A 25,329-nucleotide genomic window follows, 5' to 3' on the forward strand; every position below is an offset into this window, starting at 1 on the left:
GCCCCCACACCAACCGCCGCCAAAGCCGCCCTTCGGCGCCAGCCCCTTCTCGCCACCGCGGGCCCGCCGCGGCTCCCTCTGTCCCGCCCCGTCCCTCTCCACCCCGCCCCTCCCGCCGCCCCCAGCAGTCCCCGCGGCGCCCCGGCTCCGCCGCCGCCCGGCTCGCAGTGCCCGAGCCGCCGGTGGTAGCGAGCTGCCGCCTTGCGCGGCCCGCCGGGCGCCGCGGCCTGCGGGCGGGCGCTGGTTGGCGGCGGGGGGACACGTGAGGGGGGAGGGGGCAGCAGCGGCGGCGGCAGGAGTTTCCCCGACAGCTGGAGGTTGCGGCGGCCGCTCCTCCTCCCCGGGTCCCCGTTAGAGCCGAGAGACCCCCCGCGCTCCTCCTTATTGACAAACACACAAAGGGCCGCGCCGGGGCCGGGCTGGGGACGCGTCTGGAGCCGGCATGGGAGACAAGAAGAGCCCGACCAGGTAGGGGCAGCGGTGGCGCGTCCTCTTCTCCCCGGGCCCTCTCCGCGGCGGCCGAGTGCGCGGAGCCCGCTGCGATGGCGCCCGGCAGGGCGCCCCCGGGGGGGAGGTGGCGGCGTGAGGGCGTCGTGCCCGGTGTTGCCCCTGGCGCGCGTGTGTCTCCGCAGGCCGAAGCGGCAGCCGAAACCCTCCTCGGACGAGGGCTACTGGGATTGCAGCGTCTGCACCTTCCGCAACAGCGCCGAGGCCTTCAAGTGCATGATGTGCGACGTGAGGAAGGGCACCTCCACACGGTGGGTCGCCGGCGGAGCGGGAGTGGAGGGAGCCGTGGGCAGCCTCCCGCCGCCCCGAGTTGTGAGGCAGGGCGGCGGTGGAAGAAATCGGGTTACGCTTACCGGGGAGTCCCGGCCCAGGCCGGGGGGTGCCCCGGTAAACGTGACCCAAGTCGGGGAGCGGCGCGCCGTCGTGTATGGAAACAGGGATAATAAGCGCCCGGAAGGGCAGGATCGCCTGCGCGGCCTGACCCCGCAGGGGCCGTGCACCTCACACCCCCAGGAGCCATCCCCTGTGGCGTGCGCTAAGACACTAGCCCTCCCATGTTTGTGGTTTTTTTCCCCTTTTAAACTATTTTTTTTCTGTGAGTTTAACTTTGCGTTATAAATACCTCACTTTTAAAAAAAATAATATTATTTTAATTAGGTTTTAATCACAGCACATCACTGTGCTAGTTTCTGGGGGCCTTAGGGGTGGGTAAGACCCTTCGGCTGTTTAGGGAGGGATTGCTGATTGTGCCGTGCAGAAGTGCCGCCCTGCGTATCCCTGACTTCCCAGGAGGACCTGTCCTCTGTGCAGTTGTCGGAAAGCTTGCGGTGGATTATCTGGTCTCTGTGTCTGGCCGTGTCTTGACAGTATTGTGGCCTGAGCGTGTGTGCCTGGGGAACGGAGGGTGTTTAAAATACCAACAGGAGTGCACTTGTAACCGTTGCGTCCTCACTGAGGAAAATACTGCTACAGGATCCTTTGTTACAGTTATACCTATGGTTTTATCCTGTCAGCAAGAGAAGTTTAAGTGGCAATGAAAGTTGCAATCTGATCAAAACCAGCAATTACATTCCAGATACGGGTCAAAGCAGTGCTGAATATGACTTGCAACAAATGCTGTATGTTTGAAATTGTAAAGGCAGGGTTGGGTTCAATTACTTGACAAGAATGATTCATCTTTATTTCTGGACTTGATTTCCTAGACTTCTGGAAACCAGAATGAATGTTGAAAGGGCTTGTCATAACTTCAGGTTTTGAATGCTAGTTGCTTTTTTTTATCTTGTTACTTATTTTTTGAACTAAGGAACTTGGTGAGATAAATGTGCTGAGAGGAGTTGCATCTGTCATGTATAGCGTGGTTTCCAGTTATAACAATGGCACTGTGTTGGTATCACAGATGTGTGCAGATTGGTATTGCTCAGCAGAATAATGCTGCTGAAATAATGAATGTAAAATCTTTTAAAACAGCACGGTAAAGCCTCTGTAACCTGCAGTCAGTTCGATAGGTGAAGTCAGTTGAAAATTACGATTTGCTGCATTGGGAGCTCAGTTGGATAAAAGCAGTGAAACTTAAAAAGACCCAATAAACAGACAAAAAAAATAACCAAACAGGCTGGCAAAAAAGAGTGAAAAAAATAAAACAGTCCTGAAAAAGCAATGTTATCATTGCCTTCTGTTTTCCCCCTCTTGACTATTTCATAATTTTTTAATACTTCAGCAACAAAATGTCTTTTTGCTTGGTTTTGCTTTTTTTGTTTCCACTTCTCCCCCACAGTGGTCTGGTAAGCAGACCTTTATCTGACACATTGATTTTTGTTTCTCTACCTGAATTCTGAAACAGTGTGTAACTGAGTAGGTTTATGGGTTTCTTTTTTGCCTTAGGCTTAAATGGGTTGCATTTTCAGATGTTTGTAGAGCCCAGGATGCGCACACGGCATGAGATAACTGCAGGTTGAGGTTTTAGGCCCCAGTTCAGAAATCAGATTTCAGCTAGTAAGCAGACCTTTGTGTCTGTGGAGGGAGTCATCAGGGTGCCAGAGAGACACAAAAGGCCATTTGGGTGGATTGTTTTGTTTTTTTTTTTTTCCCCTGAGGAGCTGGAGTCCCAGACACCAAACTGGGGCCTTGTTAAAACATTTGCTGGTACTGCCTGTACAACAACGTGTTTTCTATCAGTGTTGGGCAGAATAACAATGCTATGGTGTTTTGATGACATGGTGAATTTGTTTTTTTAAGTCTTCCATTTTGAAGCTTAATGTTAGATTAAGTTGATGCTTCAGCACAGTTCTTAGTGTGCAGTGGTTCTTTAAAATTTCTACTGTGTTTTTTTTACTGAGAGCTTTGTCTATAAGACACTGTAAAGTACTGGGGTTTTTTTTTGGTTCAGAGGAGTCTTTGTGGTGGATGGTTTGTCTGCTTCTGCATGTTAAAATTCACTGAATGCGACCAGATTAGCAGATGGAAAAACAGGCGATCATAGTGAAGTTTAGTGGGTTTGAAAGCCCCTGGAAATCAAGTGCAAAGTTGATTAAAACAGTTGTTTTTTGTGTTGTTGTTTTTTTTTATATATATATATATACACAAATCATGTCAATTAGCAACAGAAATATTGTCAGGTATGTGTAGGGTTTGTGGGTGTTTTCATTGTTGAGTAATTCCTTCTCTATGGAAGAATTATCTTTTGTGCCAGAAGCTAGACATGGATTATGATCTTTAACAACCAGTGGAATTGTTAAGATTAGTGGAAATAATTCTTACGATTTCTTGATTATATTTTAATATACTTCTAGACAACTGAATTTTCAAATCATGGCGTTAATTAATTTTGTCCGTGGCAGTATCGCCCTGAATGGTTAAACCAGGCTGTTCTTGGATGGGAGATGTCCAAGAGAAATCCTGGATGCTGCAAGAAGCGGTGTAAGTGATCCCCAAGGTGGCAGGCACGCTTTTCTGTGTGTTAGTACTAAAGGAGTGCCCCAGCGTGTTGCCAGTTGGATGTGCCGTGAGTCGGATGTAACACTAAGATCCGATCTGCCAGCTGGAAATCCCTGGACCTTTTGCTGTAGAACCATTGCCAGACTTTAATTTGGTAACGCTATTGAGGAGCTAAATTCTCCCTGTAGACATGGCTTTCTTATTTACTTTCTAACCTAAATTGTTCTATATTGTTGCTTGGGTACTGAGAAATTACTGTGTTCCTCTTGATAGGAGACTGTACTGAATATAGTGATTTTCTACATGTGACCTTTAAAACATTGTCAAATTCTTCTAGATGAAAGATGTTGTATAAATGTAAGAAACCTAGGGTTGTAATAATCATTCCTTACTTGGACAAATCTCCTGCTGAAGTTCATTAGAAGCATGATTAAGGAATGCTGAATAGAACCCTAACATACTGCGTTATAGAGGGAACTCGTAATGAACTCTATATTTAGGTTGTCTAATAGTTTCCATTATAAAGAAATTGTATGATCTCTTTGAGAAGCTCTATTGTTTGCAAAAGCCATTGAAGGTTGGCAAGAGGAAGAGTCTTTAGGCTAAATAAGTGGTTTGATTTCCTTGCCCCATGACATTGTTTAAGTTTTGCTGAGACATGAACACTTGAAAATTGTGATTCCTCCTCTGTCCCTGATGTTGTACAGAAAAGTAAAGTGATTGCTAGAACCCTAGTAAAAAAAGTAAAGTGATTGCTGGAAAAAGCCCACACCAGTGTCCGTGTAAAAACAATCGTGGAAATTATGCTGAAAACCAGGAAGAGAATTGTTTGGCTCCTGGGAAGGTTATAGTGGGGTTGCTGAATTTGGTCTGACTCTCACAATACTGCTTTGCCAAAAGAAAGTTGTCTCCATGGGCACGCTACCATTTTTCCTCTTTCTTTCCTTCTGCTCTTTATGACGTTATCTGAACCAGGAGAACGCCAGTACTAGCTGATCTTCAAGAGCGGGGCTGGATCTCTGGACAGACCTTACTGCAGCATTTGCTCCCAGCTTGTCTGTCCTTCAATAGATGATTGGGGTTTGGCTTGTTTAGTTTTCTTGCCAACTAATGGGTTAGCCATTGTAATTTAGATGTGTTGTTAAAGATTAGAAGTTCCGGTGCTGCTGGGAAGAGCTAGCAAAAGGACTAGCATTCTTTCTAAAGGCATGTTTGTTTGTTGCTCTCTCCTTTTAGGAGCCTGTGTTAGTGCTCCATCACCTCTTTGCTTCATCTTCCCCAGATCGTATTAATTCTGTTGTTATTCATTGGTGACAGCATCCAGATTTAAAATTACCTGTTGCTTTGCTTTTCTTGGTCTGTTTTTGGTGCATATGTATTATGGTCTGGTCTCTAGTTGCAGGATACTATTCTTTTTTCCATGCTGTGCTTTTCCATCCTTCCAGTGTGAAGGAGGAACGTTTAGGGCAGCGTAGTAAAGACCTACGGGAGAAACTGCAGATCAGCTTCCTAAACTTTTAAATGCTTGGCATGATACTTTGCTGTGTAAATAAAGGAAAAAAGGAGGCCAGGAATATGTGATCAGTTTCTCCTTTTCAGAGTAGATAGCATTCTGTGACTTTCAAATTAGGAAAAAGGGCAGAATTCCAAAGGATATTTTCACTAATAGGATTCTCTTAGTTAATAACAGGAGAAGGTTTGTTGTACAATGTTGTAACTATTTTATCCTTGTTATGGTTTTACTTAATTTTTAGAACTACTTTTATTGCTTGCTTTGAGTTCAGTAAAAACTTAATCTTAGCTATAGATCTGTGAGACTCAGTGCACACTATTCAAGCTCAAAGTATTTTCCTTTTAGCAGGGGTGGGGGGAAGGAGAATAAGGAGATAAACCAGGTAGAAGTGGTTTCTGTGAAGTTTTTTGGGGGGTTTAGTGGTTTTTTTGTTTGTTTTAGGCATTTGTTTCTGATATATGTTGGGTGAGCTGCTATCTGTAATATCATTTACATAAAATAGCTCCTGAAATTTGTAGCCAGAATAAGAAAACCATTTCAAGTCAGGATGAATTTCTGTGGATTTGGGATCTATACCTCTTAACATCCTGTAGTGCTGAAGTAGGAACATAACCAGCTGAATGGGGCATGGCTTCCGTGTCCTGTGCTCTATTGATTTCCATTACTGAATCATTCCTTTTCTCCCAGCCTAAGGTATGAAAAGCCAAGTTTAAATCATACCAGACATAAGGGTCTGAGGTATAAGGAACTGGGATGCCATCTTTGTACATTTGCTTGATATTTGTTCTGTGCTCCTTGATTGTGCCTGAGAGTGTGGCCATTCAATATGCGCATGTATTTTATAAGCACATCTGACAGTCTCCTAAATATATGAGATACAGGTCTCTACTTGAAACTGTCAAGAGTTTGTTTTATGCTTTGAGAAGCATAAATAAAATGTTTAATTTTTTAACTTGGATATCAAGGTCATTTTTCTCCAGAAAACATGTGCAATTTGTTTAGTCATGTACCATCTGGATGTTTATAAGCACAAATCAGTTACATTTAACCAAATGTGGTATTTGTATTTCTGTTGAAATGCAGTGCTGCTCGGGACAGGGAGTTGGTGCTTATCTTGTATATCTGGTTTAACATGTCTGTTTTACAACAGCTTGTTAAGGACTCTCTCTTCTGCCTTCCAGTATGCAGCCTGCGTGCGCACATGCGCGCTTATGTGTCAGGGGGAAGGTTGTGAAGGAGAGAAAGAGGAAGAACCGCCCGTCATGCTGATTTTACAGATACATGACTGAATCAAGCTTAACAGACTGAGGAGCTGTTCCTTCCTTGTGGTAGTTTGGAGGAGGAAATAATAGCAGGAATGAAGTGAGTGGAAAAGTCATATATAATCCATGTTTTACCAAGCTCTGTATTACAAGTTTTAGATTTAACTTAAATATTAAACTATGAAGACAATAATGAATAAATAATTCTCTTTTGTTCTCCAGATAGCAGTCAGGAAATCTAGTCGTTCTGGACTTCCGGTCTTTTTAAAAGGAGTTTTTAAAAGTATCCATTGGAATTATTTAGGAATTTATTTAGGAATTATTTTCCCTGAAAAATATAGTGAAACTTAGGAAGTTTGCACACATCAAGTTGAATGAGGTTTTTTCTGTCTAAAACAACAAAGTGATTTTTATCGATTGGGATTGCTCTCTGATGCTGTTGATAGGTATAGCTTGTGTGGGCAATAGAGAATGCAATGAGCAGCCAATCAAAGGAAAATAAAGCTTATATTTCAGGAGTTGGTTTTGGTTTGTTTTGTGGTGGTTTGTTTGTGGTAAGTTTAATTTGTTAAATCTATGTAGTTTTGAACCTGACAGATACTTTAACCCATTTTTCTAAACAGCTCATGAAAAAATGTGCTTTTTTTCTTTTTAAGCATGAGCTTGGTATTTTTGGTTTGAGGTTTGTTTGGTTTTTTTTTCCTGTAACTCCCAAATAGTATTTCATTTGATACTGATCTAAGACCCGTCAGGGTCTGTCTGATCCAACTTTGATGGTTGATTTAAACCTAATTTAGTTGTTTCTTTTTGCATCATATTGAAATAGTAGTTGTATCAGCAGTCATCTTTGGCTAGAAATTTAAGTAGCTGTCATTGTTCTATGGGTATATACCTTATATAATTAAAAAAACCCAGAAACCTATTGCTTTCTTTTGTAAACTTTTTCTGTTCCCTTCCTATCATAACTAATGATACCAAAGCTTCTGAACAGGAAGAAAAACTTGTTAGCGCTCTGTTTCCAAGATCTTGAATCTGGTCATGGGCTTAGAAGATACACTCTCTGGAAGGTCAGGTTTGTTAACAGGCACTGCAGAGTCAGGGGTAGGTTCTGCAAGTTAAAAATGACTTGTTCAACTGAATTGTACCAAAGCCAAGCAAAATAGGTGAGCATTTGTTTTCCACAGTTACTAAAACAGTAACAGCTCTAAATACACCTGAGTTCTTCATAGGGATGGTTTTAAGAAGGCTAACATGTCTTACTTGGCTTATCCATGTTGCCCTAGGAACTCACGATGAAAAAGGTCTTCCAGTGAGCTAGACCCCCGATACTGAAAGAGAATCAGTAAAGCTGGGCAACTTACAACATAATTTTTGTTCTAAGAAGTCTTCAGTGAAGGAGACTGTAACCCCTTTATACAGCTTATTTATGGTGCTCTTTTTGCCCTTGATGTTTTTCCAGATATCTAACCTTTGTGTTCAGTAAGATAAGTTGATTTATAGTCTCCCTATCCCAGTGAATTACCCACTATATTTGTAGTTCTTTGGTTGCTGGGTTATGGTTTCCATGTTCACCCATTTTCTCTCTCTTAAGGAAGCAAAATTTCAGCAGCCCTTTCTTATAGATGGCATTTTTCTTCAGTTTATATCCCAATTCTTTATTCTTGACTCTTCACTTGACACATGTGTTTCTTACAGTAGTGGCCTAGAATGAGGACATACCTACAGCTGAGTCATTGCCAGTGTAAGGTGTAGTGAGACTGTGCCTTTCCGGGATTCTGCTAAATAGTGATGTCTGATGTTGGTACTTCCCTGAATGAGCCTTTTCTTCTTGTGCAGTAGTATCATGTTGTTGCTTCTTCATGCCTTGTGATCTACTCGATTCAGTACAGTCTGGGGTCATTTTATGTTCCACTGTTACTTAAGTAGGGCTTTTTGGATGCAATTGTGAGGCCTGTGGTGCTTTACGCTGTCTTCCTTGGATTTCATTGTTTTGATTTTTGAGTCTTGTTAACTCAGGATGATTTTGGCAGGTAGTTCTCACCACTGTTCAGCTTGGTGCTGCTTTCTTATTCTATTCATTATTCTTTTGTCCAAAACATGATTAAGAACATTAAGTAGTATACCTGTAGAACCTCACTATAAATGCTATCCTACATCTACAGCTGACGGTTGAGAACTATTAAAGCTGAGCAAGCAAAATCTAATTTTGAACTTCATTCTGGACAACTTTGTCCCAGTCAAAGTGTAGCTTGAGTGGGACAATGTATTTTTGGTTTCATTGCAAGTCAAGACTTGGGCTGTGTATTTCTTTTCTCCTAGTTGCTAGGACAGTTGGGCCATTCAAGAGAGAAACTAGACTGTGTCAAGCCAATTGTCTTTATCCTTTAATGCTCCCAATTGTTAAATAATGTTATTCTAGTATCCTTCTGAAATCTGAGTTAGGCTGTGACTCATCTACTACTTCCTGAAATTTTGTATACCATTTTGGGTTTGCTTTTTTACTTTTTCCCTCTTCCGCTGTACTTGATGACATCTTTCTTCTTCCTGTAGTTCTCTGAACAGTTTGTTTCTCAGGGTGAATTTCTTCAGATGCTGTTGACTGTCAAATATGTAACATTCAGTAGCCTGGTCTGTTTCTTAGTCTAATTTGTACTTGCATCCCCTTGTTTAATTTGGTTACACGGTATTAAACTTCTGTGTGAAGACTGCAGCAAAGAAGCCTTTATGCCATCTGGTATTTGCTTTCTTTCCATGTTTGATAATGGGTATACTTCCTTCTTTCTATTTCCATGTTCAACTACTTTCCTTTGGGGCATAAGTAATGCATGTTTCAATGTGTTTAGCTTTTTTATTTTCTTTCTTTAGTGGAAATGTCATCTTTGTTTTTAGTGCCACCAGTGGTATTCTTGCTCATTGTGTCTTTTCTAGGGAAAATGATTAGCTGTCCTAGACTAAAAGCTACTGAGATTTGAATAAACACCTACAATTAGATTGTGTTAAAAGAGAAGTCTAGCTGATAAGAAAGCTCTTTTATCGCCTGCAGAGTGATGAGAAGTTGCATTTTCTGTCATATAACTTTTTGTAACAATTTTTCCTTTACTGTTGTGACAGCCCACTGTGCCTGTTCCTGTGATAAAGTGTCTGTACGTTTCATCTTGAAAGTCAGGTTAGGATAGTATGCTTTGCAGAAAAGTTTCTCAGAGTATCAAATGATGTCTAGTTAGCTGATACAGCCAGCTACAAAATGTTTTCAAAGTAGGCTAGTGGAACAAAACATTATGTGATCATTTTTAATGCTTTCATGGAATAGCTTATCCTGGTTTAAGTAGGACAGAGAGATCCCGAGGATTGTCTGTGATGTGCATTCCACTGGTATGTGGTACGTTGATGTAGAGCAGGCTTGAACTTGGAGAGTTCAGCTGCAGAACGTTATTGGTAGACTTTCAGCTGGCAAACTTTCCATCAGAAGTCAGATTGAAGACTGCAAGATACAACCTTGACGTCCGCTACAAGTCGTTTCTTGTTTTCTTAAGAGTCGGGGGGAGGAGAGGAGATGAACAATTGAAAACTTACCTGTTTTAATTTACTAGAACTTTGGGACTTCAAACTTTTCCATAATCCTTGAATATACTTTATCTGAACTGCACAAGTCAAATGACAGTGCTTGGTAGAAAAAAAATATGCGAATGAGTGGGAGGGGATTAAAATTTACTTTAAAAGTAGGGTTCCTAACTCTAAAAGCTGGAAAAAAGTTGCTTTGGCGCATTCAGCAAAAGGAAGGTTGTTTCTTACAAACATCATTGAATTCTGTGATGAGGGTTGTAAGCTTGAATTCTGTAACTGAATAAGGGAAACAGAAACGGTCAGGGCTCACAATTGTGGCATCTTTTTCTAATATACATCTTTTCTTGGATAGCTTATGGAGACTTAACTTTTTAGGCAAAGTGCATAGTGTTTTCCTCTGCTTAAGGAGGACATCTTCACAAGGCTGACTCTGAATGAAAGGAATGCTGTCGCCTTCGGAATTCTAGAATGCTGTAGCCTTCGGAAAGATCACACGTAAGTGCAGAACAAATAAGATGGGTCAGAAGCAAGCTCCTTCCTTCTTGGTCTCAAAAGTAGCTGTGCCAAGTGTTCACCCCGTTTTGTGAGACGGTAACTGTGCTGCTGCCTCAGTATGAACCTCATGTTTTGTGTGTGTGTTTTTGCATACGTGCAAGAAGCACCACAGTTTCTACAGGAAAGGAAGAGAGGAGCAGCCTGGAGGATCCAGTCCTTTGTGGACTGGAAGTTGGGAGAGGTCACTTCCCCATGAATCCCAAGGATCTAGGGGTCAAAAACACTGTAACCACTGCCTTCTCTGCAGATTTACAAATGCTGCCTCCTCAGGGGATGATGTTAAGGAAATTGAGCTTCCTGACCCCTGCTTACATGTAGCATGTTGTTATCTAGGGAATATAAATTGCTTGAAACCCATATGTTTCTCAAACAGGATATTTTTAATATAGATGTGATACTGAGCATCAGTGAACCACAGTTTGTGGCATGTAGAGAATAATTTCTAACAGTGTGCAAGTGGTTGAAGCCTTAAGACTGGTTGTTGGAAATGTAACATTTGATGGCTGCTTTAAAAACTCTCTGTGAAGATGAATTTGGGCTTTATAAAGGTTCTGATACAGATATTTCTTCTAAAGGCAGGCTGTTGTGCAGTATACCAGTTGTTTTCAGGAGACTTGATGCTGAGCTCATCTGTTAAATGTCATCTGGAAAATAGGGCATTCCCTTTAAGGGAATGATTAAATAGGGACACTGCCTCAAGGGGTAGTTTTCTGCACATTTATACAGTGACTGATAAAACCGTATGGGTTTTGTAAGTCTGTTCTAATTGAATCAGCTTTTATTGAAAGACAGAATTGCTAGAAATGCACTGAATGGATGAATTCCAAGTAAGTGATTCACGCTGTAAACCAGCTAGGAAAATAAAAACACTGGCTGAAAGTTAGAATACAGATACACATAGAAGGTGTAGAAATTGCATGGTTACTCTGCAATATGCATATGGATCTATATTATGTTTTCCCATACAGACCACTAGCTTCGCTGTTTGCACTGTCATAATTATTCAGTTGTATTATTTGTGGAGGCAGTGTAATGTACTGTTAACATTCTAGGATATGACAGAAGGGATGGTAATGAGGAAAAATAAATTTGGATAAGAACGTAAATTATCAGTGTTGAAGATGCATTTAATCATGAACTGCTTCACTGTAGAAATAAAGACTAGTTTCTCACAAGATGTCTTTGTGTGGTGATTAGTGTGAGCATATTCATGTGACACGGCAAGCTAAACATAGTTTAATCTGATAGTTTTTATTCTATGAATAGCTTAATGGAGTACTGATGACTGAGGGAGGGTGAGCTGATCTGTGTCAGAATCCTAAGGCTGCTGCTTCGCTAGTGATTTAATTTAATTGCTAGCAATCACTGTACTTGCATTACAAGAATGGGTAATAGGAAATATTCTTTGCTTTTCATAATGCGACTTCAACTGCTAAAAATCAGGAGTGGCATCATTACATGACCTGTTAACTTCTGTGTAGACCACAGTTTGCAAGGTCTAATTGGGCACAGTGTTTGCGGTACTACTTAGTATACTAAGTATACTTAGTTGGTATGCTGACGATTTCCCATTTGCTTAAAATAATATTATTGATGTGCTTATGCAGAAGTTAACATCTCCCCCGTCCTCCCTCTTTTCTGTCTTCTTTCTTTGGGGTTAGGAGGTTGTGGTCTGGTTGTGCTTGTTCACAAAAATCAGCAAAGGTAATGGGACAAATGTTTGTGCTGGTTTTTTAGTGAAGTTGAAAAAGCAGTTTCCCTTGTTCTGGAATACTGTTTCCTCAGTACTTTGGCAGCACGTAGAAGCTCTTGTTGCACAAGGTGCCACGCAAAGAGCTTGTGGAATAGGCGTGATACTCCATTAAAAGATAAATGTGATTAAAAGGGTAAATTCTTCTTATGTATCAAATCTAGGAAAAAAAAAAGTTGTTAGTTGAAAAATTGCCTGATGGAAGAAAATAAAGTCTCAAAGTATTGTAGCTACTAATCTGCAAATATGTGGAGGGGTATGTGTGTTTTGTGACAATTCTCTCTAATTATTTGGGAATGAGTGTTTTGCATTTCACAAAAATAGTCCTCTACTGTTGAAGTCTGAAAAATATTTCACACTTGAAGTATTTATGGTCAAACTACCACTTGAAAATATCATTGGCTTCTTGAGACGTGAAGAGAGATCAGTATAAAAGATACAGATATGGATAGGGTACAAACAGGGAATTTTTTTGTCTTGGTTTCTGTGTAGCCAGATTGCATGTATTTACGCCTTAACAATACAGATTTGTGCATAAACTGAAACGAATGGCCTAAAGTGAACGGCCTAAAATGTAAGACTTAAACTTTTGCCTTCTTCCTTGAAGTTTATTAAGATTCTGCCATTCGCTATGTGTCAAATTGACTGTTGGCTGGCTGCATCATTATGTGTGGACAGTGCATGTGTCTCTGTTCTATTGATTTCTTTCTATATTGTAAAGCAATTACGTAACAATTTCTTGACTCTTAGGAAATTCTTCACCTGTGCGTTTGTAAGCCATGATAACAAGAGGCCCATGCTAAATTAAATTTGGTTCCATTTATTTTATTGAAAGCTGTCGACACCATTGCAATGTCCATATAAATACAGGCCTCAGCATTTCAACATTTTTCATGGATTCCTAGTCTTTAAAAACACCCAACCAGGCAATCTCTTTGAAGTCAAGTCCTTTGCAGGCAGAGGACAGCTCAAAACAAGAAAGATTTGAGTAGCTGCGTGTATGTTTAATTTTTCTGTCTGTCTAGGTGAAGTTGCTTACATTTGCTATTATTAAAGCCAGTTACAGTGGGAGGGGAGAAAAAAGGGGTATAGATGCAAAAATCATTAGTGTCCTTGTAAGCTGAGTTGCAGAAAGACTTCTGAAAAAGAGAGAAAACATGCCTGAGGAAGAGGGAATGTTAATTACTTGATATTTAGGTAACTTGTTAATCAGCATATAAAGGTGGGGGGAGGGATATAGCTATTAAAAAGAAGTGACTAGTGGATGGGAGGAAGGTTCATTTACTTCTTAGTAACTTCTACTTCAAGGTACTGTGTTCTTAGAGAAACTGAATTTGAAATATGTATGCGTGCATGTGTGTGTATGTGTGTATATATATATATATATATTTAATTCTGGAGCCATTTAGACCTTCTGGCATCTAAATCTGTATCATCAGTCCATCATGGAAAAGTCACATTCCAAAGCTGCTGGTTGTAACCTGTCCTGTGATCTTCAGAGTAAAAAGCTGTCTAAGCTGTGTAACAGTTACGGTTAGAACTTTGCATAATTAATGTCTTTTTGAAAACGTGCAGGAAGCCTATTACACTAATATGTGGCTGCAATATTTAACTATAGCTGTACCCTGTAAAAGTTACTGACTTTAAATGCCATAAGAATGGCTCAGAACACTCATACCCAAGTGAAGATATTCTAATAGTGTGTTACAAGAGTAGTCTTTCACGTAGAAAATCTCCTACTTAAAACAACGTTTTCATATCCTTCTTTTTTGTCTGTTTGCTTAAAAAGGTGTTTACTGTAAGATCATACATCTTTTCAGCTGACTCCCTGTATACATCTGCTTGCTTTGGACAATAGGAACAACTTTTTGTTTTTAAGCTAGCTCTAGTTACTGTGTTATGATATATTCGAGAATGTGGACCTTTTTTAGTTGGAGAAATGAGGACATGTGATGAAGGAGATGTGAGTAGGGACTAGCAAGAATATGATGATGAAGTATAAAGTATGCAAAGATAAGTTTTTCTTGAGATTTCAGTAATGACCATGAGCTAGAAAAATGGAGATTAGAGTATTACTGTGGATATCAGATTTCTATTAGCTTCTTGAGACATTAATACTTAGGATAGATGTGAGTGGAAAATGATCTTCAAATAAATTGTAAGATATTTAAAGCCTGTACATTTGTACTGGGAAATGATCCAGTCTAATAATGAAAGAACAGAGTAGGATTTGAATGATTCAGCTTTGTTCTCAACAAGATTTTAATGTGCTTAACTGTATTCTGTTTAGAGTTTTAAAAGACATGTACGTTACAAACATCAGCAAAACAAGATTTTTATTAGGGCTTTGTTAAACCTAACCTTATTTCTTCTAAGATAGAAGGAAAAATCAAAGAGGTATTAATCAGACAGGCAGTGGATATTGGTAACTCTTGAAGCACCCTGGAGAGTGAAATTCAGGGCACTGGTTGACTAGATTACTGGCAGAGTGAGTTCTGTCATGCCTTGGTGGTGGAACAGAAGGGATTGCAGACGTGTGAATGAAGCTGATGTTCAAAAACATGCTGGACTTACTACTTGAGTCTTGTGCAGTGAGAGCCTTAAAGCAACAAGAAGCGAAGTAGAAGATTGGGGAACTTCCGTTAACTTAGAAGCCTTTATTCTGTCCTCTGAATCAGCTGAAAAGGAAGAATACTTTGTATTTGAAGAATAATGGGGATTTTCATTTTTGAGGAAAGGATTCTGTGACCAAGGGCAAGACAAAATCAGGGAGGTTTCTGTTCCAGCTATTTCTAACCTCTACTTTTTGAGAGATAAATCTGCTGTCTTGAACAAAAGGTCAGTATCTCCCTGCAGGGAAGAGTTTAGATAAATGTTACTGCTTATGGATTAGGGGTGCCTTTGAATAAAACCTCTTTAAGTTTCTGAAACCTGTTTAGGTTTGTTTGGGTTTTTCAGTCTTTTTACAATCTTTTTACAATCTGTTACAATGAAAGAAAGGACAATTTGTGTGCAAAGTTGAAATTACAGAATGTATGGGATACTGTGTAGAGATTCTACATAAAAGCAAGTGAAGAATTTTGAAGAAATACCACAGACTTTTTTTGCTCAGGAGCTGAGAATGAAAATATGATGGGAGATAAGATATTTCTGATCAGCCTGAAAGCTCAAACTGTTCTGATGAATAAATGAGTTGTGGTACATAATAGTTACCTGTTCCATTTAATAGTAGGAACATCTTATCTGTTTCATTGGATCCTGTCATTCAAAAGGCAGCTTCTTAGTATCTGGAAGAGAAACTCAAAACAGATCAATACCACATTGGGCAGCTATGACATTACATCCTTCTGTAAGAGTACTGTTCCATAGGCAGTTTCTTCCTGATTTCTAGGATGGGGCAGGATGTGTATAATTTCACAAATAACCAGGGAATAAGGGGAACTTGAAAACAGAAATTTATCAGCTAAGTTAGGTAAGTAAAACTGAACTAGAATATTGCTCTAGTCATTGGAGGAAGTGTGGCAAGTAAAATGATCAGAGCTCCACAGCAGGCTTAAATAGCTGACTTAACATGATATTCTAACAATTTTTACCTATGTTGCAGGTGATACTTTCTTTATGAAATAGATGATTTGCACTGCAGACAGGATAAGCCTTCAGCAAGGGCTTTTTGTCTGAATTGGAACCAGGAGGTGAATGGACCTGAGAAGAAGGAAAGGAAGGATCACATTAGAATGGAAGCTCTACTTGACAGATACTATTCTGGATCCAGGTTATCTGTTGAATATTTTTCAGCTTGATTGAAACCTGAGGTCACAGCACTTCCTTAATTTATACGTGCTGTTAAGATTGAGAAACCGTAATTTTAATGCTTCTACAGTAATAAATATGCAAAGCAGAGGAGATGTAGCTTCAATAGTGTGCCTTTGAGTATGTCTTGTATTCTTCAGAATATCTGGACTCTGCAAATCATGTGTTATAGATGACAATACATTTTTCCCACAACATGTTGAAAAGGTGTTATGTATTCAGTGCTTGGATTTAATTACAGCATGTCTTTCCACGCAGAAAAGCATAGGTTATATTCTGAGGTATGTGGCTGCAGAGAGGATATGGGTACTGGTTCTGTGTGGACGAGTCCAAGTCCAGCATGGCTCACACCGAATCAAAGCTCAGCTGTTGGCTGTGCTGTTGGACTGTTGGTGCCTCTGTGCTGTGCTTCTCAGCAGTCTTACTAGCTTGGCTGCACTGTGTGTGCTGCTTGGCAGTCTTACTGGGTTGGCTCTGTGTTTTCAGGATACGCAGCACCAAACAGATGAATCCTCTCCTGACCTTCCACACATGGGTGCATCTGCTGACGCAGGACTCGCTTGAGATGTAGGTAGATTTGGGGTTGGTTCACGGAAAAATAACAGTTGCCCACATCATGCTCTTAGTTTCCAGACTGTAGCAGATGAACCCTAGAGAAGGTTTGACAGATAAGTATCTCAGGTCTGTCAGAATTTGAGCTTATACTCTGAGCAGTGCAGGAGACATGAGACTGCTTCATGGACTCGTGACGGCTGTAGAAGCAGCACTGTGCAAATGTAGTTGTGCTCTGAATAAATTAAATAAGCTCAGACAGACCCCAAGATGCCTCGGCATTAAGCCAGTTCGGTTGTCTGCATGTTTGATGCACAACTCGGGCAAGAGCTCACTGCACATCTGCTGCGTATGTTGATTATTAGTATTGTACATGGATTTTTTTTTTCTGCTTTGTGTAATGAGACCAAGTTATTTCACCATATCAAATTGGTCAGAATTCTTTTTACACGGGCCATTGGGGAATGCTAGGTGAGGGAAATTAAGGAATCATGTACTGCTGTGAGATGTCCAAAATGACTTACGAGCAGGAAGGTGCTGTGTTGAGCTCTGGGAGAGGGAAGTGACTTGGGGCAAAAGTTCCAGATATCATTTGGTCTAGTGCAGTGCATGCAGTCTTGAATGAGTAGTGTTCATCTCTAAGCATGTAAATTGCTATTTTTTTTGTTAAATAATGCCAGCATTGAAAACTAGTCCATCCTTCTCAGTATTAAATATTTGCTCCCTTTGAAAGCATCGGTGTTGAATGAGTTTCTTCACACAAAACCTAAACAGACAAGTCTCTGCAGCTTCTGTAAATATACTTTGTAAAGCAGATCAAATCCTGTAACATAAAATGTGGTCACATCCAGCAATGAAGAACAGAGTTAAAATTATGACATCCTTGTCATTTAGCATTAATGGAAATTGCAGAGAAGACAAAAATGGTGTCCTTGAGTGTTTGTATTACTGTCTGTTGGCTTTTTAAAAAAGCAAAAATGTAAGTTTTCCTTGTTTTTCAAAGGAGATTAAGAAGTGAGTATTTGTATGCAGGACCTTGAAAGCAGCATTGGAATTAAATAATTAATAAAACTGCAATGGATGAGTTTGGAATAGAAATGTAGGTAGAAGTATGGCTGATGTTGATGTAGAAGAAAGTGAACACTGGCTGTAAAGGAAAACTAAGTGATAGAGAAGGAGAGGCATAATTTTTTGGAGTTGTGATGTTTAGTGATCTCTTGGAAGCTTGGGAAGTCAGTTTGTTGGTACAGCTGCAGTGCTTAGGGACTAAACCATAAAGCTCATCTCTGTTGGAAAGAGTTGATAGCTCTTATCTTTTGTAATAGTGTATAATCTCTTGATGAGTGTTCCACTTAAAATGATTGAAATGAAATTAATAGATAAAAATGCAAAGTTTTGAGGGGCTGAGCAGTATGTATTGTATTTATGAACATTTCTTCCTCTAGTTCCAGCTTCTTCAGTTGTAAAGTCACTCCCAGTGACAGGCAAAAATTCTTGTAATCATAATGCAGAAGTTTATAGAGCTTCTTTCTAAAGAAAGAAGTGCTCTTGAGTATGCTTAAAAAGCAGATTGCTGTAAACATATTGATAAAGTAAAAGGCAGTGTTAACATTGTCTATATCTACGTAATCTGTAGCAGCCTATTACAAGGAGTCTTTAACTCGTTTTGAAAACCAGTAATTTAAAATGCTGTGTGTTGGCAAATCATCAAAATCAATTTCCTGTTACAGGAATAGTTTTTCTTACATTTATCTTGTATGAGGGAAAGCTTTCTCTCCATGAATTCTTTCATGCTTGAATGACATGATTCAGCTCCTGCTAAATCATGAACAATTCTATCAGGTTAAAGCTTGACGAGTGGTAAAGTTATCTCCTGAAGCCTGCATGGCTTGCAAAGCCCTAGGTTTCAGTTCGGTAGCCCCTCTTGAGTACCTGGGGCAGGGAGTATAAGGAATGCTTGAAAGACACTATCAGTGTTCAGAGATGTGAATTTTTTTTTTTTCTCTCAAATTTTTAAGATAAAACCATTGAGTGCCTCATTTAAGCAATCATGAAGTGACAAAGCAGGTAAGAGATTGTAGAACATAGATATAACTGATAGACAGCTGTAGAAATAATTGGCAACAAAGATGACTGTTTAATTGCAAGGAATACAATATTTGAGTGGAATTCTTTGTCACAGCAAAACCACATAGAACCTCTATATTAATTTTTAGTGCATCCTCCCAAATGTGATTTCTTTGTGGGTTTTCTTTGTCTTAGCTGACTTCTGTGTCTCATGGTAAATATCTTTTTTGTTGGTCTGATTTGGTTAATGGCACTAGAAAAAATTGTTCTAAACCTAGAACTTGGTTCTAAGCTTAATTTCGTAGCTGTTCTGTAATAGAAGTCATCTAGTTTGCCCTCAAGAATTGAAATTGCTGCAAATTGAGAACTCCTAAAATAGTTGGCTAAGAATTTTTTTTCCTCTCTCTAGACCTTCTTAGCAAGTTCCCATGATCACGGTGTTGTCCATAGTCCTGAGCAATAATTAAGTCTATGTTGAGAAGTTCACTGCTGTCTAACTTTATGAGTAGCATGTCAGATCATTCTCTCGGATCCCTTTGTAGTAATGACAGGATTGTCACTTCACCATCACTAGAAATATTAACTCTCTGTCTCCTGGACCAGTCTTCAAGACAGATTATCAGTTCTGTTCATATACCACAAGAGTTTTCCACCTGAAATTATAATCTTGTGCAGCCATTACACCTTGGTGGTTCTTGCTTTGTTATGACAAAAGATCAAAGATCAAACCAGTTCAGAGACAAGTTTTCTTAATAATGTCCTATGTACTCTGTTAATGTAAGTAATTGTAGTCCATTGAGACATTTCAGTGATTCGGGACTCTCTATACTGTCTGTTTTCCAAGGTCCTGGTTGCAGTGGTCTTATGAAAAGCATGTAGTCATACGTTTGCCAGTTGGTATAAACTGGGTAGTTTTCAGTAAATGACCTGTTGCTAATCTACGTCTCTGTGAGTTAGCATGGGCTTAGTTCATGCTAGCTATGAACTGGTTGAGTTGTATATGGTAGTCTAGGTTTTAACCTAAAGTTCTAATGTGTTGACAGTTTCAATAGTCTTTTATTTTTACTGTAATTCATGAAGAACTTGCTGTGAAGACTCGTGTAACCTCAGCTGATTTCTATTAGCCACCTTTCCCACACTTTATGGATTCTTGTAACTTGGCTTTCACTGTGTAACATGAACTATTGCAGTCATTGCTGAAAATAGAACTTGCTGATGGGACTTGCCTTGATTTTTCTGCCTTTTTTTAATCTATTTTACTCTTCACTTCACCTGAGCAAGACGTGCTGGTAGTGTGATCCTGTGGGTTGGGATAAATGAATATGTGTAAGACCTCATAGCTTCTGTTGCTCTAGTAACTGGTTGGTATTTTCAGACTACCACGGTGCATATAATTTATGCTTTTTCTATTTAAAAAACCCAACAACACAACCCAGCTGACAAAACCCAAGAGCTTGGCAGAGTAAGCACTCTTTTGGAGAAGAAATTTGCATCTTCAAAGTCTCAGTAGAACCATGGAATCTTCCTTTGTGTATGTCATGACTTGAAATTTCCTAATTCCAAGATCTCAAAATAAATAAATACATTTGCATTGGAAAGAGTAAAATGTTTCATTTCAAATTAGAATCTGTGTATTCCAATACAAAATTAAGCCATTTCAAAATATTTCAGGAAATGTAAAAATAATAAACTGTTGAAATTCTTTCGCCTGCTGCTTCTCTTCCCACCCTGCTTTTTAGTTTGGATCAAAACTTGGAAATGAAACCTCCACTATGTACAGTGGTGGAATGTGGTTGGAAGTTTCTGTTGCCAGCTTTTAAAGTATGTATGTTCTGATAGCTGCATCCCACTAGTACTAGTGCATGCACTTTTTACCGGTGAACAGCTTGTTAAAAATGATATACAATAGGATTTGCTACTGCTTTCAATTAATTTGTTTGAGCAGAAAACACTGAAGTTTTACTCTATAAGGCCAACAGGGGCTTTAGCTCTGATACCTGAAAAACTCAGCTTTTTCATTTTTGTGGTATGGATTGTATACTTCTGTATTGGAGTACACTCAAAACAGACCCCTTCATCATTTGAGAGGGCTGGAAGTGGATGGCAAAGTATTCTCTCTGGAAGCTTCATCTTTGGAAGTTCACTTTTTTAAGTCTCTGCCTGGATATGATAACTGGGAGAGGAGGGCACATTGCAAAATCTTGTCTCTAAATCATTAAAAAAATATGTAAACTCATTTGTTGATTATGCAAGTGAAACAAAAGGCTGTAATGGTTTAAACTGATATACTATTTAATGAAGTGTTAGCAGCAAGTGTTAGCAGTTTTAGCAGTATTTCTTTTTATAGTGATTGTTAATAACTGAAGTGTAAAGAGTTTGAGACTTGTAAAATCTAAGCATTATGCGTGTCTATATATATGTGCACACAGGAAACCTCGACCTGTCTCTCAGCTGGTTGCACAACAGGTTCCTCAGCAGTTCGTGCCCCCTACCCAATCAAAGAAAGAGAAAAAAGACAAAGTAGAAAAGGAAAAAAGTGAAAAGGAAACAACAAGCAAAAAGAACAGTCATAAGAAAACCAGGTAAAAATTTTAGAAACTTTTGCAGTATTAGTAAAGCACAATTTAGAAAATAATATGAGAAAATATTCCATTGTTTTACAGCTTTGTAAGTGCTGTGGCAAACTCTTTCAACAATAAGGTTAAATGTGTGTGAAATTTCATTGGATTAGGATGCCTGCTAAATGCAAAGAAAACCTGCAGTTTGTAATTTTGACCAGAAGATGGAGACCAGCTGAATATAAAGAAAAAGACTTGGGTATTTTTATTAATGGTTACGGATGTATTTCTCACACCATCCAAAAGTGTAGATAGTCAAATGGAAAAGAGAGGGGACAGGAGTGACTAGCTTTTGTGTAGAATAATGAAGTGAACCAGTGACAGACTGCAGAAGAGTGGTAATGTTGTCATTGCTATCCTTGCAGAACTGGAATAAACTTTGAAGGGCTGAGCTAGGGTATAAATCAATGTGACAGGATGAGGCACGTGTGTTACCTTGGACTCTTAGAACTTAAAACATGAAATATTACAGTACAGACAAGCTGTTGTAAAAGCCTTATCCTGACCACGTGGAAGGAGGGTGCAAACTGCAAAACAAAAGCAGCAAGTTTAACCCCTAAATCATTATAGTCTATGCATTAAACTATTGTGGCAAGAATGCCATGCCAAAAAAGTTGAGGAGTATGAGAGATGTGTAGCCTAATCAAATGTGGGAGGAACTATTGATTTTTTTTTTTTTTTTTTTTGTGTGTGTGTTCTTTTTGTTGTTATTTTCATTTTCTGGAGGCACTCCAAAGCAATCCAGCCAAGGAAGATGGTTTGGATTAGTTATGCAGAGAAGTAGCAGATGCTTCTCTTGTGCCTGAAATAGAATCATCAGAATAAGAACCTGGGAGAGATTGAGAGTCAAGAAAGAAGAGTGATTAAGAAAGTCATGGTTAGGATTAAGGACACTGCTTGGATTTACTAGCTTGCCTCATGCAGCTGAAGTACTCCAGTTATGAAGTATTTGAAGTTAACATAGCATTATCTAAGCTAGTTAAATATTACAAACTGAAGTATTGGTGGCTGAATTGCAATAGAACATTAAAAATGCAGAGGTGAGGTAGGGAAGGAGGGAGAGCTTTTGACAAATAACTAAAATAAAAATCTTGGATGAAATGCCAGTGTTGAGATTTGCATGAAGAATGCTATTTGAAATAACTCAGCTACTTTTTTAATGCTTCAAACAGTTCAATTTTTCACAGAATTGATTCACTAGGTAGGATAGCAAGTTAGGAATGCTTGACTAGTTTAAGCAGATTTCTTCAGTATCTTCTGGGAAAAGGATATTCTTTTCTCTTTGCCTTAGAACTTGTATATCATTGCTGGAAAGGACCATAAAAGTCTGCATGCACACTCAAGGTGATTAATAAGCTCCTGGCATGGCACTGATGCAGGTTGATAATGCTGAGTTTTTCTCTCTGTTCCCATGTTTCAGAGCACCAGATTTTCAGTTTTCTCTTGAATTCTTCAGTCATGCTACTTCAGCCTCAGGGGAACAAGATGTGAAAGCCTATATCTCTATTCTAGTGGAGGAAAGGTGCGAGGTGGTTCAGCTGAAGTGAATGGGAGCCAATTCTACTTCAAACAGAGTCAGATGACAGGGTAAAAGTCAGGGCTTTGCTGTTAGCACACCTGCTAACATGTGCTGTCATTTATTGCAGCTTGAATCAGGTCAATGCATAAAGCTACGCTGTTCATAACAGCTTGTATAAATTCAGCTGTCTGGTGACAGTTTTTCATGGTAGTCAAAGGGAAGTAATAAATTGGAAGTACTTTATGCTTGTCACTAGCAAAATTATGATGGTAGAATATAAGTCAAAGTGTTCTTTGGTGCTTTTCATTGTGAAAATCAAACACGTGAAAGATTAGATGAAGAGACTTAGGCTATTAACATTATTAGTAGCTACTAATTAGGCTACTAACATTATTAGTAGCACTCAGCTCTGTGCATAATTTAAATCGCATCATACGCCAGGATATACCAGAGTTGTACTGTGAACAGAGTCCAGTTCAAATAATACATGAGCAGTCCTAGTGAAGTTTTGAAATGAAGTAATACTTGTTGCAAGTTAACACTGTCTGTGCTGTTGCATTCAAAAATTGGACACCAGTATCTTCATTACTGAACATCATTCTCTGTTTAGAATTGTTGCTTAAGGCAGCTGCAGACATGGATGCTTCTCTGGATCAAAATTATAACTTTCTATAGCCATAATAAAGACAGGCTTAATTTTTTGAAGCCCTTAGAAAACATCACACGTGCAACAAACACATCCATGTTGCTTCACAGTTACATTATTTATAAGGTCAACTTTTAAATAATCTTAGGAGAAGGAAATGTGTTAGGTTCAGCCATTTTAATGTAAAACGTACTAGGCGACAGTCTACCATAAATACTTGTGGTATGTTGTTTTCCTATGTATTACATGTTGCACATAGCAGTCTTACGTACACATACCTGTTCTCCAGAGCTCCTAAGAAGTAAGATAATAAGACGAGGTGTGTGCTTTTAATATGACTATTTGCTTTATTTAGGCCAAGATTGAAAAATGTGGATCGAAGTAGTGCTCAGCATTTGGAAGTTACCGTGGGAGATCTTACAGTCATAATTACAGACTTTAAGGAGAAAACTAAGTCACCACCGGCTTCCAGTGCTGCTTCTGCAGATCAACACAGTCAGAGTGGTTCTAGCTCTGACAACACAGAGAGGGGAATGTCCAGGTCATCCTCACCCAGAGGAGAAGCGTCATCACTGAATGGGGAATCTCATTAAAGTTTATTTCCTCAGTTTCTTTAGTCTCTTCTCTTCAAAACATGCAAATACATAATTTCTGTCACCTGTTACCACATTTTCATGACAGATTGTTCATGCACAATTGGTATGTTGACTGGAACATAATTTATGCAGTTTTAAATAAAGGAGAAAAGTGCAGTGGTAGAAACAATAATTTAAACACAATCTACAAATGCTTACAAACCATTTTCAGACCAACTTTTTAATCTTCATGTGTAAAGGTGCCATGAAAATGTGGTTTGAATGTTCATTATGCAGTGTTATTGGTAAGTCCATTTTCACTTTTAGTTTAGTGAATTCTAACACAACCCTTGGAGTCTTTACTATTGGCATGTACTGAATTTAAATTTTTATAACATTGTTCAAGCTGCCTAAATATGTATTATTTGAGAATTGTGAAACATAGTTATATGTATGCAAGTCAAAGATCAACTTAATCAACTATTGCTGCAACAGAATTTTCATAATAATTATCTTAAAAACACCTGCTGGTACTTGGTGTGGTTAAATAGGGAAAATGTTATTAAATAAAACATTTGTATGAATTTTTGCCAATGTTTGACACATTTTACTAGATTACTGTTACTGAATTATGTTGATGGGTTTACCAATATTTTTTCACACTTTAAAACACTTATTGTAATGTTTACAAGCAAAATAGAAAACACATTCTAAGCATTGATTCGTTAACCTTACAATTCAGGTAAAGTATGACATTGTCACTGTACACTGTTATTCTATGTTGTGTAACAAATATTGAACCTCAGATGACGATGAATTTGACAAAACTCAACGTTTGGAAATAAGAACGTTTAGAAAGGTTTAAAATAGCAGAAGTGCAGTTCTCATTTCTGCTTAGTGCTGTTTCCTTGGCCCAAATTTATCTAGTGTCACATAGTCACTTATTTCATCGCAGGAATATCAGGTGTTGCACAAGAATAAGGAAATAACAATACTATTAATTTTTTGTTCCTGAATAAATTTCTTCAATATTGATTTGGCCTGTTAGAATATATTATGTCATAAATCATATTAAAAAAACTCAGTACCCTACTTTATGGCATAAACTGTCAACATTTATGCACTTAGCAATATACTGATGCAGAGCAGAACTATTTACAATCCCATCTGGTATTATGTAAAATTACTAATAAAATATTTTTGTGAATACAGATTTTGCATTTTTGTTTACAACCAATAAGTGTTTTGATACACACATGCAATCCATTTATAGATTTTAAATTATAGATTCAGGTTCAGTACAAATGTCCATTTAGTTCCTTTTAGTGAGGTAGTCTGCTTATTCCTATGATTCTTTTTCATTCAAAGAAAATATATTTTTAAGCCCATGTAAAAGTTGGATAGACCTTATTGGTAGTGAATCCAGCCCCAAATTATTACCAACATATGATATGTCT

At 38.9% G+C, this 25,329-nt stretch overlaps 1 protein-coding gene across 1 annotated transcript; it reads left to right on the plus strand.

Annotated features, from left to right (window-relative positions):
• On the plus strand, positions 1-25,083 carry YAF2 (YY1 associated factor 2). Its single transcript, XM_080638153.1, has 4 exons — positions 1-468; positions 633-758; positions 20,944-21,096; positions 23,653-25,083. The coding sequence occupies exons 1-4, from the start codon at positions 443-445 to the stop codon at positions 23,888-23,890; spliced, it is 543 nt and encodes a 180-aa protein (XP_080494279.1). The 5' UTR covers positions 1-442; the 3' UTR covers positions 23,891-25,083.
• Positions 25,084-25,329: the final 246 nt, after the last annotated feature.

This window comes from Psittacula echo (genome assembly GCF_963264785.1).
Source record: "Psittacula echo genome assembly, chromosome: 1".
Lineage (NCBI taxonomy): Eukaryota > Metazoa > Chordata > Aves > Psittaciformes > Psittacidae > Psittacula > Psittacula echo.